At 54.0% G+C, this 13,053-nt stretch overlaps 1 protein-coding gene across 2 annotated transcripts in view; it reads left to right on the top strand.

Moving 5' to 3' along the window:
• LTBP2 (latent transforming growth factor beta binding protein 2) overlaps positions 1 to 13,053 on the top strand; it is a 105,281-nt gene that overhangs the window by 83,184 nt on the left and 9,044 nt on the right. Inside the window, exons 18-26 of one of the 2 annotated variants that reach the window (XM_082616990.1) lie at positions 2,995 to 3,114; positions 7,940 to 8,059; positions 9,147 to 9,269; positions 9,482 to 9,607; positions 10,937 to 11,059; positions 11,157 to 11,282; positions 11,670 to 11,792; positions 12,456 to 12,587; positions 12,858 to 12,983. In XM_082616990.1, the coding sequence (XP_082473116.1) occupies positions 2,995 to 3,114; positions 7,940 to 8,059; positions 9,147 to 9,269; positions 9,482 to 9,607; positions 10,937 to 11,059; positions 11,157 to 11,282; positions 11,670 to 11,792; positions 12,456 to 12,587; positions 12,858 to 12,983 (1,119 nt within the window). The remainder of the gene's footprint in view (positions 1 to 2,994; positions 3,115 to 7,939; positions 8,060 to 9,146; positions 9,270 to 9,481; positions 9,608 to 10,936; positions 11,060 to 11,156; positions 11,283 to 11,669; positions 11,793 to 12,455; positions 12,588 to 12,857; positions 12,984 to 13,053) is intronic. The other variant, XM_082616991.1, reaches the window with a different exon arrangement.

Raw genomic sequence — 13,053 nt, 5'->3', positions numbered from 1 at the left:
TATTTCATTAATTTATATAATTAATTAATAGAAGGCATTACAATTTCTAGAATTAAAATTTAAATATAAATAATTGATTAAGATAAATTATTTGAATATTAAATATTTAAAATAACATTTACTTTACTAGTATCTATGAGCATCTTTTCGTATATGAGCCTTTGGGTTTCCTTATCTAGAAATTGCTTGTTCTTATCTTTTGCTCTCTTTTCCAGTCCTCTTTGCTGCTTTTCCTTGTGGCTCTTTAGGAGTTCCTTATAGATTCCAGATAGTTGTCTGGGTTTAGATATGACAACCCTTCCACCTTGTCCTCTGTCCATTGACCTTATCCACATGTCCTTTTTTAAACAGAAATCATTAAGTCTGATGTATTGAAATTCACCTTTTTGCCTTATTTTTTATGCTTTGGGAGCTTTATTTAACAAGTCCTTCCCCACTCTTAATTCACAAAGATATTCTCCTACACCTTCTTTCATTAAAGTTACAGTTTTGCCTTTCACAACATGTTTTAATCCATCTGGAGTCCATCCTTGCATGGGTGTTAAGATCGGGTCTTTTCCATTTCCATTTTTCTCCATAGAACAAGTCAGTTTTCCCAGGCTTATTTATCAGGCAGTCATCCTGGCCTTACCAGTTTGTGGGTCCTTTATCAGGTTCTCTTTAGCTTCCCAAAGGGAGGACCAGTTATTTCAGAATTGCCTGGAGAGTTATTAAAATGCAGGTTCCTGGGCCCGCCCAGTACTGCTGCATCAGAATCTCTGGATGTGGGCCTGGGAGTGTACATTTTATACCATCTGCCAGTGACTCCACTGTGCACAAAAGTGTCATGAAGTATTGCTCATGTCTGTAAACAAATGCTTATTATTCCATTCATGTAATAAGTACTTTTGGGGGGTCTGGGCTAGGTACTAAGGACACTAGGATAATAAGGCACATTCTCAGCAGTCAGGGGAAAAAAAAAGCAGTTACTATTCAATATAAGGGTTGATTCCTAAGGGAACCCTGGGAGGGGCCATATGGGTTGGAGGGGCGAGGGCAGCCTCACTGAGAGATGAGAAGGAAACAGCCAAGCTGGTGGGTGGGAAGCCACTCCAGGCGAGGGAACAGCACGTGCAGAAGCTCCTTAGGCTAAACTCCTTAGGCTTATCCTGTTGGCCTCAAAAATATCGAGCAGTTGTATTGCCTGTGTACCTCCTCGTTACTATAGTAACCATGTGATTACTATAAGTGCTCTTATCTGGGATAAACACGATGAGTACCTCTCCACTCAGCTCCATTCATGCAACCACAGATAACTATGCCAGAAATCAACAGCAGAAGAAATACCAAGAAGAGGCCATCTCAGCATTAAGATATATTCCTATTAGTAAAGTAAATCAAGTGTTTTTTCTTGAGGCCAAAGAACTTTACACCAAAAACTGAATTGTATGTGGACTAATACCAAACAGTTATAAGTTTTTGACATTAGAATTTTGACCATAAAAGGAAAAGAAGGAGACATGTGGGAAGCAGCAACCAAGGTGAGAGAACCAGGCGGGGCTAGGTCACAAAAGGTCTCACATGCCAGGCTGAGGAGCTTGGATTTTATAGAGTAGGTTTAATGCTAGAATAAAAATAATAATAGCTAACATTTCTTCAGTGCTCACCTTGTGTCAGGCAGGCACTGTGCTAAGCCCTTTACCTGGATTATCTCATTTCATCTGCACAAAGCCTCTGTGAAGTGTTTGAACCATTGCTACGGGTTGGGGCAAGGGTGAGTCCTCCATTAATTTGAAGTGTTTTGAACCATTGCTACCAGTTGGGGCAAGGGTGAGTCCTCCATTAATTTGACTGTGGGGGGCAGGGAATGGGGAGTGACCAGAGTGACCTAGAGTTGATAAATTGAACCCACCCCTTTTTTCTTTTTTTAATTTATCTTTATTCTATTTATTTTTGGCTGCGTTGGGTCTTCGTTGCGGTGCACGGGCTTCTCATTGCAGTGGCTTCTCTTGTTGCTGAGCACAGGCTCTAGGCACGCAGGCTTCAGTAGTTGTGGCACGCAGGCTCAGTAGTTGTGGCACACGGGCTTAGTTGCTCCGCAGCATGTGGGGTCTTCCCGGAACAGGGATTGAACACGTGTCCACTGCATTGTCAGGCGTATTCTTAACCACTGCACCACCAGGGAAGCCCTGAACCCATCCTTGGAATGGGAGTAGGGCTCTGATGGCCATCAAACCAAGCAGAGGCATTTGTGTGACCAAAGGCTTGGAGGCTGGACCAGTGGGGATCAGCATACACAGCAAGGCTGGGGTGAGGCCTTGTGAGGCAGGCTGAGCAGCAGGGAAACCAGCAGGGGAGGGGCAGGACCAGGTTTGGGCTTTCAAGCCATCACAGGGCACCATTATGCTTTGGGACAATGGCAGAAACCAAATGGACAGATCCACAGCTGCCTAAGATGCTGTCTCTCACTGGCTGCTTAATCCCTAACCTTATTTTCTTTGGTGGGGGGGGGCATGCCATGTGGCTTGTGGGATCTTAGTTCCCCGGACCAGGGATTGAACCAGGGCCCCTGGCAGTGAAAACGCCATCCTGATCCTAACCACTGGACCGCCAAGGAATTCCAATCCCTAACCTTTAGGAAGGCCCCTAGGAACTCTAGGAGCAGACTTCTGGGGGATTTATTGGGGTCAAGAGGGGGACTTCGTTGGCTTCCTCAGATAGTGCCCTAGGCACAGCCACCTGACCTCAAGACCAGCCCTTGCACTGGGGTAAGGAGACAGCTGTGAGAGTCCCCATGGGCCCCCAAAGTAGCCGTCCCCTCCAGGAGAAAGGAACTCAGGAGTCTGCAGGGGCCAGAGCCAGATCAGTCTCAGACCCTGCCATTCATGGCTGCAGCAAGGATGCTTTCCCTGCCTGGGCCTCAGCATGGGTGTCCTTGGCCTTGGCCTCTGAACGGATGTCCCAGGACCCCCTGCAGGGCTGGCCCCAACTCAGGACTTTTCTGTGTGTTCACAGACATAGACGAGTGTGAGCAGCCCGAGGTGTGCAGCGGGGGGCGGTGCACCAACACGGAGGGTTCCTACCACTGCGAGTGTGACCAGGGCTACGTGATGGTCAGGAAAGGCCATTGCCAAGGTAAGGAATGGGGTGCCGCTCTCCCCTCTCCTGGCCCCTCCTCGGGCACTGCCCACTGCCAGCTCCCCTTCCAGCCTATCCCCGACTGGGCCCCTTGATGCTGAGCCCCCTCCTGCGCACAGAGAGGCCTATCTGTGGATTCTGGAGCCCTTCTGTCCCTCAGTGGGATTTTGACACCCTGTCTGTCCCGGCAGCACGGAGCACAGTAACTTTATGTACGTGAGATCCCGGGAGCACCTCTCCATGCACCTCTGCCCCTCACCTTGAGTCATGCGGCAGAGGGAAGGTTGATCTATCTGGGAGGTGCCTGGGGCCTTGGGCTTGGCCTACTTGCTAAAGCTTTAAGGCTGTGAGCTCCTCAGAGCTGGACCATATCCTTAGATGACCATGCATGGACACCTGACAAACGTCCATGTGTAGGACACCCCAACAAATGCTAGTGGAATAAATGAACAAATGAGCCCTCCTCCTGGCCCCCTTTCCCAGGCCCTGCCATAAGTTGGCTGTGTCATTGCCAACTGATGTCCTCACAGACTGGCTTGAACCTGTCACCATCATGTCAGCTCCTGGCAGCCCTGCCACTTCCAACTCCCTGCCAGGCTGGGGGTCCCAGATGCTTGCAAGAGGCCTGGGTCATGTGCTCCCAAGACTGGCTGAAACAGGAAGGGGTGAGGGGGAATCCAGGCTCTCTCTGGAAAGAAGTTCTGCCCTGGATCCAAGGTTAGGCCCAGACACCTCCCTGCCTCCACATTTCCCCGGGCCAGGATTCAGAGGGTCCTAGAGGTGAGAGATGAGCTTGTATGTCTGGTGAAGGGAGCCCACCCCCTTCCCAATGCCACTACCACAGAAACAGAGTCCAGAGCCCTGGTAGGTCTTGGCAAAGGGGAGAGGTCACTAGGGATGTAGGACAGACAATGCTCTGTCTGCAACCCTGGCGCGTTACTTTCCCCTCTCAATGCCTCCCCGTTTAAACTCAGGCCCACTTATGATCAAAACCTGAACCCACTTCCCTTATCCTCACTAACTTACTGGGGACAGACAGCCTGGCATGTTCCGGGAGAAGGGAGAGTGAAGCGAGTTAGCATTTGATGTGTGCCTGCTATGTGCCAGGTGCTGTGCTAGGGATCTGATAGACTGCCTCATTTAAGCATTGAACATTATTAATTTGGCATTAGACTTTGTTAAAAAGTAAAGCAAAACTAAAGGAAATGAACTAAGAAAAATACCAGGACATTAAAAATATCAAATTTATACTAATCAGTCCGTGCAAGAGCACAGGCTCTGGTGGAGACAGGCCTGGGTTTGGCTCTTGTCTCAATGTCTGAAAATGGAAACCATAATGCCCATCTTAGGGGCTCTTGGGAGGACTGAATAACCTGCCATATACAAAGTGCACATGCAACCCCTCCGCGAGTAGGGGGCGGCACTCCCGTCTGAGGACCCGTTCTCTCTCACGTCTAATCTCCCCTCAACGCCCGAGTCCGTGCCCCTGGATTGTCCCCTTCCCCTCCGGAGGAAAGGTTCCAGACACACACCTCGGCTGGGAGGTCAGGCTGAGTTCCTGGCCCAGGGCAGACACTCTGAGTCTGCTGAGAGAAAAACGGATGTAGCCTGCACACTTCTCCAGGTTTCCGTCCATAACCACAGAGCCGGCCCATCACCCCGAGAGCCCAGTGAATTTCCTCTCCTTCTTTCTTCTTCTTCCAACTAAGAAACCACTCTTTCCAGTTAAACTCAAAGTCTCTGGTGAAAGGCCCGAGTGGTCTGGACAGCAGCCCATCCAAAGTCTCGACGGCATTTCCATCGTACCAGGACTCTGGGTTCCCATGGAAAGGGGTTAGATTCCCCTGCAGACTGCCAGGGCTCTGCTGTCCCCACCCACGTCCAAGGTCACCTGAGCGTCTGGCACCTGAGTGAGCACCCTCTCCACCCTGTGCTCTGACAAGGAACAGAGGCAACACCCTCACATTTCCTCACGCAGAGGCTGCAGCGCTGGTTAGAGAAGCTCCAGGATCCTCCCAGTGTACAGACAGCAGGCTGGCAAGCTGGTCCCTGGGGTGACTGTTTCCTTGGGTCTTCTGGAATCTCTTCAGCAGCCTCATACCAAGAGGACGTGAAGGTTTAGTTAGTCACATGGTCTCATTCTTTGCTCAGCAAACACTTGTTGAGTGCCAGCTGGGTCCCAGCCATGGGCTAGGAATATAGCAATAAAAAGACAGACAGCTCCTGCCCCCCGAGGACCAGGGTAAAAGCTACCAAAACATACCATAAGCTTAGATTAAAATTCGAACCCTAGACTAGGCAGAAAAATCTGGCTCCAGGCACCAAGAGGTTGGTGGAACAGCCTCAAGATATCTGGTGACATCAGAGCCTGTGCCTTTAACATGGAACCCACTTCACCCAGAATCTTTATCTGGCTCCTTTAATCGGCTAGGCTAGTGGTTCCGTTATATCCACCCCCACCTAGGAGAGGCCTGCCCTGGCGCAGGTGGAGACTGTGGGCTGCTTTGACCCTCTGCCCTCCCTCTCTCACCTGCTGACAGACCTCTCACACATGATCATCGCTGGCTGGGGCTCTGGTCTGAGGAAGGTGTGCCAGGTGTGCCAGTGGTGGGTGTGCCAGGATAGGCCAGGTTATACTACATTAACAACCAACCTCAACCTTAGTGATTTAGGACACCACAAACTTGATATCTGACCAAGGCCACATGTCCATCATGAGGAAACATCCTGCCCCACGTTTCCTCACCCTAGAACCTGGCTAAAGGAATAGCCAGCATCTTGAATGTGGCCAGTGTTCATGGAAGAAAGGAAGGGCACTCTGCAGGGTTGCACACAAATAAATGTTTGGGCCCATGAATTACACACATCATAGCTATTGGCCAGCACTAGTCCCCTGGTCCCATCCAACCACAAGGGACCAGGAGGCACAAGCCCACCATGGCCCAGAAGTGGAGAGCTGGAATTCTTAGTGAACAGCATTCGTCCTGCAAGTCTCCTAATGCCCAGTGTGAAACAGTTCAGGCACCACCTCCACAGATGTGCCCAGTACATTTGGGGCAGGGCAGACCTCAGGACCCTTTGCTCCTGGTAAATCTAATTTCCTTCCTATCCTGCCTGATCCCTGCAGGAGAGGTCCAAAGACTCCATTTTTCCTCAGTGTGGTCTTAGAGGAGGATCCTTGCCTCATTCTTTCTCTTCATCCCAGAGTCTCCCATCCCTGAAGCAGGAATTGTGGCTAATTCCCAATGGCTTTGCCCATTTTCCTTCGGTACCTCAGCCAAGGCCAGCGGGCCATGGTGCTGGCCAAAGTTGGTGGCCCTAGGACCTTCATTTCCTCCACCTCTGTCTCATTCTCTCCATCTCTGTCTTTACAGAAGCCCTTAGAATAGTTTAGCCTGGTGTCACCACAGCCCAACTAGGGGCTCTTGGCTGCCCTCTTTCCAGAGGTGAGCCTCATCTCAGTGTCCCCAAAATTGCCTGGGAGTTCTGGGTATCTCCTTACACACACCACCTGAAAAACCACCTGCCCTGTGTATGTCTTCCTCATGTGGACCCTCAGGGTGAGGTTTTGACCTTGAGAGGTACCTGGTTCCCTGGGACAGAGGGCTTTGATGTACCCGGTCTTCTGCAGACCAAACAACCTCAGAGGAGATTCATATTCACCCTCCACTTCCAGGCCCATGTCCTGTCCTATAATGACAGCTGCTGGCTTGAGTCCCTTTGCAGAAAGCCTGTGTTCTGACCCTTGGCCCTGCCTCCTGCCTTTCTTTCCTCCATGGGTGCTGAGTAGGTCTTCCTCCTGGGCAGTAGGGCCTCTGAATCTCATGAACTGGTGGCCTCCCTGCAGGAGAATGACAGTTATCCACACAGGGAGGGTAAATCTGGCACTTGGTCAATCTGTCTGTCATGAATAGTGACTGGGAACCTGGACACTGGGCCAGAGGAGCAGAATGTCCTCCTGAAGTCCTGACCCAGAGTTCAATCCCTGTGTTACAACCCCCCTAACTCAGCCCAGGTCTCCTGGGTGCCTTAGATGGTGGACTCCCCAGTATGCAAGCTTCACACTGGGAAGGGCCCTGCATGCAGTTCCTGGAAGAAAGCTCACCCTCCCGCTCCCTGTCACTCTCCCAGGACTGGCTGCCCTCTCTCTCCATGGATCACCCCTTCCCCTACTTGTCCGGTTGGTGCTCAGACTCATCCTTTCTGGCTGACTTTTCTGGATCTCACCAGAGTGGGTGCTGGAGCTCTACGTGGTTCTCAGCTAGAAGAAAAGTCTCCTCTCCAGCTGAGAAGCCTTGCCAGCCTCCACCTTCACTCTGCATCAGCCTCAGGGCTGGTCTTGGCCACATCTAAGATTGGGGGGTCATCCTCAGTCCTCATTTCCTGGTGCAGGGAAGCCCATTTGGCCTTCATTGCCCAGCTGGGATCTATTCTGGGGCCTCTGGGTTCTGCCAAGCATGTCCAAACACGTCATTGTCACCCCTTGTAAAGGAGCAAGGGAGATACGAAGGCCCTTCCCAAGAGTCCAGCTCATGAAGTCAAGCTCTCTCACCCTCCCGTAACTAGTGGATGGGCAGCCTCCTTCACCAGGGAGTCTCCCTTCCTAAAGCTCTTCCATTTCTCTTTGTCCAGGACAGTGGGTGGGAGGTGGGGTTGGGAACACAAGACAGCACTCACTTTTTCCTAGTTTCCATCAGTACGGAAACTGACATCCCTCCTTCTCCCCAGCCAAGGGCAGGGTCAAGGATTTGCTTCTTCACAGCCCACCCATGTGCTGTGGCTCACAGAGATGACCAAGGGGGGCGGGGCTGTTATTTTGCAGATATCGACGAATGCCATCACCCTGGCGCCTGCCCTGATGAGAGATGCGTCAACTCCCCTGGCTCCTACACTTGCCTGCCCTGCGAGGAGGGCTACAGGGGCCAGAATGGGAGCTGTGTAGGTGAGGGCTGCTTGCCAAGGCACTGAGGGGGCTGTTTGGCCTTGGGACCCCTGGATGAGCCCACAACAGGAAGGGGAAGGGGTGGGCAGAGGGAAGTGGCTTGGAGGCTATTGTCCTCCATGACCTGGCTGGGTTCCCAGATGACGCTGGGGCTGAGATGGGTGTGCTTCAGTTACTGGTGCCCTGCCCTCTGAATCAGCCGGGGGTGGGGGGTGCCTGTCAGCTCCTTGGCCGTAACCATCCAGGAGCTACAGCCCAAGGTCCCAGTGGCTTCTGTGGCTGGATCCTGCTAGGTAGAGTGAGGTACCAAGCGTCTTTGGAAGAGGCCGACACCGGTGGTGTGTTTCCCAGGGAAGAGTGGTCTTCTGCTCTTCTGCATCTTAAGGTCTCAGTGTCTAACAGCAACGCCTAACTCAACAGCGGGTGCCCTTCTCCCTCTGGCGGGGAGGGGTGCTACATGTCATCTGTAGGAGGAACGCTCTTTCCCCTCAGCCCCTACAGGAAGAAGGACCCAGGGTTCAGAATGCCAGGAGGGACTGAGTTGTGAATAGATGCTTTGAGGCTCTGGAGAGGGCAGACATTTCCCAGGCCCTTGAGACTGCCACTCAGCCACCCAGGCATAACTTGCCCTCTCTCTGCATTGCCCACTCACCTATTGAACCTAGTGGGTGGGCTGGGAACATGAGATAATGCCAGTCTGGTTGGCGGATAGGAGACCAGAGAGGTTCAGACTCACTATAAGGTGAGTCAAGGGTCTTAGACACTTGACTCCAGGTGTCCTCAGATGGGCCAAACCAGTCCCAGGGCTGGGGGACCTGGCCCCCTTTTCTAGGAATTTGCAGGATGCTCTGTGTCACTAGATAGAGCTGAAGTGAGCTCTGGGGGGGAAGTGAGCTCAGGGGAGAAAGGTACCCTGTCTAAGTAGGTGGGCCCAGGAACAGGAAGGACCTCGTGCCCTTCCCAGGGTGCCTATGGCCCCTCTGAATGCTGATTCCCTGGCCTCGTAATTGAGATGCTCTCAGCCTGATGATGGAGGCTGTGTGAGGGAGACGAGGCCAGCCTGCCATCCTGGACTTCTCTCCCGCAGATGTGAATGAGTGTCTGACCCCTGGGGTCTGCACCCATGGAACGTGCATCAACCTGGAGGGCTCCTTTAGATGCTCTTGTGAGCCAGGCTTCGAGGTCACCTCAGATGAGAAGGGCTGCCAAGGTACAAAGAAGATCTGAAGCATGCTTTGTCCACAGCGAGTCAGCCTGCAGCTCCTTCCCTCTGGCCCCACATCCCTGAGCATGCTGACCCAACATGTGGCTGCGAGACCCGTCCTTTCCCCCACCCGGCCCCACTCCCGCCCCACTGGTCTCTGGCTAGCCTGGCGTGTCTGTCCTGCAGAGCCCCACACAGAGCTCAATGGCCTGTTTCAGATGTTGACGAGTGTGCCAGCCGGGCCTCGTGCCCCGCGGGCCTCTGCCTCAACACGGAGGGCTCCTTCACCTGCTCGGCCTGCGAGAGTGGGTACTGGGTGAACGAGAACGGCACCGCCTGCGAAGGTAACCCGGGGGAGGGGGGATGGCAGAGAGGGACCGAGAACACAAGCCCTCTTACCTCTCAAAGAACATTCCATTTGTCCCCTAGCTTGGGGCTGATGCTGAGGGTCTCCAGGCTAAGCTAGAGGACCCTGTGAATGGACTTGGCCCCAGGCACAGCTTCTATTTCCTCCTCCATGAGGACAGGAGGAAAAGGGAGTCACAGAGGCAAGAGGGAAGCTGACAGCAGAGCTGCCCCAGGAGCATCCTGGGGAGAGGGTACTGGGGTTGCCCTACAGAAGGCTCACAGCCAGGGCCTCCCCTTCCCCAGGGACCCCCAGAAAGTCCTATAAGCTCAGAGAGGGAGCCAGAGGCGTGGGGTGGTTTCTGCCTCACCAGGTGGAGGGAGGCCTCCTAGGCCCCCGGGTGACTGGCTGGCTGGCTGCCCCAGACCTAGACGAGTGTGCCCTTCTGGGAGTCTGCCCCAACACTGCAGGCTCCTTCTCCTGCAGGGACTGCGAGCGGGGCTACCGGCTCAGCGCCCTGGGCCACACCTGTGACGTGAGAGGCCCCCCCACCATGGGGGAGAAGAGCGCAGACTAACCCATCACCCTTAGAGAAGGGCGCTCACCTCAGATGGTGGGCCAGCTGGGGACACCTATTCTTGCCCCTCCCCCAACAGTAGTCGGAAAGGCGACTGCAGATCTGGGTCTAGGGGACCACTGAAGCCACAAGCTTCAGGGCGTGTCAGAATCGCTGGGGGAGTTTGTTCAACAAGCAGCTTCCCGGGGCCTTGTCCCAGACCTACTAAATCTACCTCTGTTGGGGGCCCTTGGGATCTGTCATCTAACAAGGTCCTCAAGGGTTCCTTGTAAGGGTGGGTGCTGGGACCATATTCTGAAAAACCTTGGCCTGTACCAGGCAATCTGTAGGCCAATTTAAATAATCTAGTTTCTGTTACCTTCTTAGGTTCTCTGTATCTCCTTCCTCGGCTTATTTCTCATTTGCCTTCCCATTGTTTCTCAGTGAAATCTCAGCCATCTCAGCCATGATGAGGGCAGTGGGGTTCGGCCACCCTAGGCCAGGGTTGCTGGGATAGGCCAACTGTCCCCAAGGTGGGCACTGTGTGAGCTGCCAGAGGCGGGGGAGCTGGGACAGGAGGGAGCTGCAGTCATCCTGCTCCCCAAAGGCTCCCTCGCCAGCTTCTCCCAGCTGTGCTGCTTTACAAGGGAACGACGCCCCATGGGTCCAGTCTCCTCAGGCAGGTGCCAGGTCCTCTGGAGACCTCCCCGTTGGCTCCTGCCCTTGGGAGGTGCTGCCATCGGCTGCCCTCCTCCCTGTGTGACCCTGCAGATGTGGATGAGTGTGAAGACCCCCAGAGCAGCTGCCTGGGAGGCGAGTGCAAGAACACGGCCGGCTCCTACCAGTGCCTCTGCCCCCCGGGCTTCCAGCTGGCCAATGGAACCGTGTGTGAGGGTGAGTGGCTCAGGTCTCCCCACCGGGGACGGGGGCAGAGTGCTCGGGGAGGCGGGAGCGTCCCCGGGACACAGCACAGCCCATCTTCTCCCTGCAGACGTGGACGAGTGCGTGGGAGAGAAGCATTGCGCACCGCGCGGCGAGTGCCTCAACAGCCACGGGTCCTTTTTCTGTCTCTGTGCCCCCGGCTTTGCCAGCGCAGAGGGGGGCGCCAGCTGCCAAGGTGAGGAGCCAGCAGCAGGGGGCGCTAGAGGCTACCTAGAGTACTGAAATAAAATGCTCGCGGTCCCACCCAGGATGGGAAGATAGGAGGCTGAGTGATGAGATGGGAGCCAGGTGTCAGGAGGACTCAGTCTTCCTCCAGGGCCTCTCCATGGTGTCTGTGGCAGGTGCCCTCACCCTCTCTCCCCTTGACACAGCCCCAGTTCCAGGGCTCCGCCCCCCAGTCGGGCCTCTGGCTTCCAGCTCTGGACTCTCCCTCGGACCTTCTACCACTTTCCTACTTCGAGCCACTCCCTGGCCCTCCTGTGGGCTCCTCAGGGCCCAGAAGAAGCTGCACAGGGCCCTGGGGACCCATGGCTGGTCCTGCTGACAGATGTCTCTATTCTAGATGTGGACGAGTGTGCAGTCACTGACCGGTGTCTCGGGGGGCAATGTGTCAACACTGAGGGCTCCTTCAACTGTCTGTGCAAGACTGGCTTCCAGCCCTCCGCAGAGAGCGGGGAGTGTGTGGGTAAGGGCTCTGGCGGGAGCGAACGGGGCCCCTCCCCACCGCTGTCCCCTCCACTCCGCCTCCTCCTCAGCTCCCTGGGACCTGGACCCCCAGCTTCCGGGAAGCAGAGCACTTTCCACAGATTAATCATCCAATGCATTTATTGAGCCTCTGCTGACTCAGGGACTGTCTCCGGATGTCCTTGTGCTAGCAGAGCACACAATCTAGTTTTTAAAGCCAAACTGATGCAATAGATATTTATTAAACACCACCTGGGTTCAATGTCTTTTGCTGGAACCAATAGACAGTTATGGACAATCTTGAAATTGACCAAGGGAGACAGCTATGAAGACGACTCTCCATAACACACTTTGGGGAAGGTTTTCTATAAAGAGAAGTAGAAAGCGCTCTGCTGTAGAGAGCAGGGTGTGGGGGACAGGAGTGTCACAGAGGCTGAGAGCTCAGCGCTCTCCTAAATAGCAGAGCGCTCACCGCCTAGACACTCAGCCCTGCGGGTCAGGGGAAATGATCCTGAACTTGATGTTTGGGGGTTGACATGAGCACAGTAGTTTGGAACAGATCAAGGACCCCAGAGGTTGTGGGGCATGACCTTTTAATGCCAGAGACGTGGGGCCAGAGTAGTGACCCGGCCACTTCTGTCCCCTCTCATGACTCTGGGGACAGACACCGATGAGTGTGAGGACTTTGGAGACTCGGCGTGTGGGGCCTGGAGGTGTGAGAACAGCCCCGGCTCCTACCGCTGTGTCCCGGGCTGCCAGCCCGGCTTCCACGTGGCCCCGACTGGAGACTGCGCTGGTGAGTCGGGAGCGGGTGTCCAGGGTTAGAAGCCTGAGGACACCTATTTTTCATGTATCCAGCTAGAAACTATTTTTTGCAGCTGTTTGAAGTTTGTGTATTTTCCATACAGCAGTGCTTACACAAAAATTGCAGAGGAATGTGGTAGAGTTTTCCTTTCCTGTATTCAGAAGTTAGCTTTCAGAAATCTTGGTGTTAATAGACCAAATAAATAAGAATTCCCAGCGAATAGAGAGCACACCCTACACTGTAGCCTCCCCTGTCCCACAGACATAGACGAGTGTGCCAACGACACCATGTGTGGGAGCCACGGCTTCTGCGACAACACCGACGGCTCCTTCCGCTGCCTCTGTGACCAGGGCTTCGAGACCTCGCCCTCCGGCTGGGACTGCGTTGGTGAGAAGCCTGTGGGCCAGCCAGCTCTGAGCCAGGGAAGGGAAGGCCCTTGGGCCCTTGATCCCATCTC

This window comes from Mesoplodon mirus, assembly GCF_964341445.2.
Source record: "Mesoplodon mirus genome assembly, chromosome: 4".
Lineage (NCBI taxonomy): Eukaryota > Metazoa > Chordata > Mammalia > Artiodactyla > Ziphiidae > Mesoplodon > Mesoplodon mirus.
The sequence above is the reverse complement of the archived record's forward strand: the minus strand, read 5'-3'. Positions and strand labels throughout refer to the sequence as shown.